Here is a 3,075-nt window from a genome sequence, read left to right on the forward strand (position 1 = left end):
GCTGCCCATTGTGACCTTTCATGACTGCTCCCTGACATCACACAGTGTACCTCTCAGAGTCAAGAGGGGCTGGCATGTACCTTCTTTATGTTCCTGTGGGGCAGCTGTGGTTTCTGGCTCTTGCAGGTGCTTTATATGGTTCTTCTGTCTCACCTGCCATTTGGAACTCAGCTCTCTGTGCAGCTGCCCCTGACGGCTCCTCTCCTTTTCCTAACCCACCACTCGTGGTCGCAGAGCACAGGAAGCATAAGTTGTTAAGAACTTGGCCGACAGAGCTCTAAGGGCCAACTCTGGGCAGAGGACAGCTCCATCCTCCTTACCAAAGGGTTTTTCCACCAGCAGCATTTCGTTTTGACTCTGGGAAGTGAGCTACTCTGCTTCAAGAACAATTTCTCATGGAGCCAGAAGCCTTAGAAATTTGCCCTTACAACCCTCACCACCGAGTCCCACTCAGCAGATTCCAGTACCACCTGGCATCCTGCAGGAAAAAGAACCCCAAGAAAGCCAAAAAGATGGCCAGTTGCAAATATAACGCCTGCCACGTGGTCCCCATCAAAAAGCTGGAGGAGCACGAGGCTGCCTGCGTCAACAGAAGCACAGTGGAGGAGGACAGCTTGCGCCCTCTGAAAGTTAGCCTTCCAAGTTCAGAGCAGAATGGAAAGGCCCCTCCAGGGCCCCCCTGGCTCCCCAGTTCTGACGTCTGGAATGTTGATGGCACTAACTGCCATCCCATGTTTGTCCTTAAGACTTTTGTTCCCCAAAAGCTTGTTTGTGAAAGCGATACAAGAGAGTCAGAGAGAGAGGCCCACCCCCCATCCCTGACCACCCCCCAGAATACCCTCAGACCAGGAGAGTAAACCACCAGCAGCAGAAAGGAGCCACTCGCCTCTTAAATACCTGAAAGAAGATGCAACTCACCCAAATAAAAGCATGCAAAGTGAACCACCCTGGGCTGCCTTTTTTTTTTTTTTTCCATGTAGTAGTTGGTAAAGATCTAAAGGCTGGCAGGACATTCTGCTGGTAAAGATGGGGCAAACAGGCACTTTCATAACACTGGTGAGAATGTAAGTTGGTAGGTAAACCTCCGTGGAGGGCAATTTGACATTAGCTGTAAAAGTCACCAGTGTGCTCTGCTTGGATGGAGCAATTCCACTTCTAGGAATTCATCCTGTGACTATATTCACACTTGCAGAAAATGAGGTAAGTACAAGGTTATCCACTGCCACGTTATTTGTAGCAGTAAGGGTCAAAGAGACAGAAATGGTCTAAATATCCCTTAGGGGAGGGTTCGATTAAATGAATATCACAGCCATAAAAAGACGTCTATGCTGCCATGAGAAAGGGTGAGGCAGCTCTTTCTGGACTAGTTTGGAAAGGCTAAAACACAGTGTTTAACTCAGACACCAGCAAACTTCTTCTCTAAAAGGCCAGAGAGTAAACATTTTAGGCTTCACAAGCCACATGTTCTCTGTCACAGCTATTCAGCTCTGCCTGGGTGGCAGGGAAGCAGCCGCAGACAGTACGTAGACAAATGAACGTAGGTTCCAATAAAACTATTTATAGAAACTGGTAACAGGCTGGATGTGGCCTATGGGGTACAGTTTGCCAACCCCTGGTTTAACTGAGAAAAGCCAAGTCCAGAATACTCTGTATATTATACGACCATTTTTGCAGAGTTGTGGGAGAGAACATGTATATGTATGCTCTTGCATTTGCATAGAATTTCCCTCACGGACACACTAGAACAGGCATCTGCCCCCAGAGCCTACAATGTCTCCTCTCCAATCCCTTACAGAAAAAGCTGGCTGGTCTCTCCCCTAGAAACTTACCAGCTCTCCCCAGGGAAGAGAACTAGGTAACCGAAAGTCAGGAGAGAGACACTTTACTGTAGACCCTTTAGTATCTTTTATTTATTTTTTCTACAGGGAGACAAAAAAAAAAAAAAGTAAAATTTTAACCCTATGGTTTATGTTACACCTCACTGTGTCTCATGAACATTGAAAACCCTGCCCTCTTTGGCTGTGGAACCCTCCCTTCAGATAACCACACACCAACACAATGCTACCTGGAATTCTAAGACGATTCACAGACCAAATTCATCTGTTGTTATTTCATATGTAAGAAACTCAGGTTAAGAATGGAATGTCCCTAGGAGATAATGCTAAGTGAAATAAGTCACGCAGAGAAAGACAATTATCATATGATTTCTCTCATCTATGGAACATAAGAAACTAGGATGATCGGTAGGGGAAGAAAGGGATAAAGAAAAGGGGGGTAATCAGAAGGGGGAATGAAACATGAGAGACTATGGACTATGAGAAACAAACTGAAGACTTCAGAGGGGAGGGGGTGGGGGAATGGGATAGACTGGTGATGGGTAGTAAGGAGGGCACGTATTGCATGGTGCACTGGGTGTTATACGCAACTAATGAAGCATCAAACTTTACATCGGAATCTGGGGATGTACTGTATGGTGATTAACATAATATAATAAAATAAAATAAAATAAAATAAAAAAAAAGAATGGAATGTCCCTAAATAGTAGAGGTATTAACTGTCGGGGAAGATTAAGATGAAGTGGTGATGCCTCAGAAGGCCTGGTAGTTCGTGATGGTTCGCACTCGTGAGTCTCCTCCCTCCCTCATGAACTTGAACAAGGGCATACTTCAACTGCACTTTAACCAACAGCTGGAACACTGTTTAAGTCTATATAACAGCTGTTCTCACGGAGGAGAAAACACTGAAATAGTTTAGACCTTGCTCATATTGTGTCAGACAAGTTCGATCATCTGTCACAGACTGTTGCTTGCAACCCTTCAGTACCTTTTACATGGGAGTATATATGAATATATTATCAAGGCCACAGAATTAAAATACATTTTCTTAAACTGCAAAATACTTAAGTCTTTTGAAAGCTTTTCAGGAGGAAATCTTAACTAAGTCAGTTTTAAATAATCATAGCTTTGCCACTCCTGGGCCCTTCAATTCTTTCTACAAAGTGTGAAATGTGAAATAAAGATTTCTTCTTCTGAAGAAGGAGGAGGACGTGGGGGGGGGGAGGTAGTGATGGTGGTG

General features: G+C 44.7%; 1 protein-coding gene and 1 non-coding gene across 2 annotated transcripts; one reads left to right on the forward strand and one right to left on the reverse strand.

Moving 5' to 3' along the window:
- The first annotated feature begins 372 nt into the window (after nt 1-372).
- Nucleotides 373-938, forward strand: GTSF1L (gametocyte specific factor 1 like). Its single transcript, XM_011222538.3, has one exon. The coding sequence runs from the start codon at nt 396-398 to the stop codon at nt 855-857; it is 462 nt and encodes a 153-aa protein (XP_011220840.1). The 5' UTR covers nt 373-395; the 3' UTR covers nt 858-938.
- A 1,757-nt stretch (nt 939-2,695) lies between these two features.
- LOC117795832 lies at nt 2,696-2,808 on the reverse strand. The gene has a single exon (XR_004619986.1). It is a non-coding gene; the product is annotated as a small nucleolar RNA SNORA28 (small nucleolar RNA).
- Nucleotides 2,809-3,075: the final 267 nt, after the last annotated feature.

The sequence above is a fragment of the Ailuropoda melanoleuca genome, chromosome 13 (assembly GCF_002007445.2).
Source record: "Ailuropoda melanoleuca isolate Jingjing chromosome 13, ASM200744v2, whole genome shotgun sequence".
Lineage (NCBI taxonomy): Eukaryota > Metazoa > Chordata > Mammalia > Carnivora > Ursidae > Ailuropoda > Ailuropoda melanoleuca.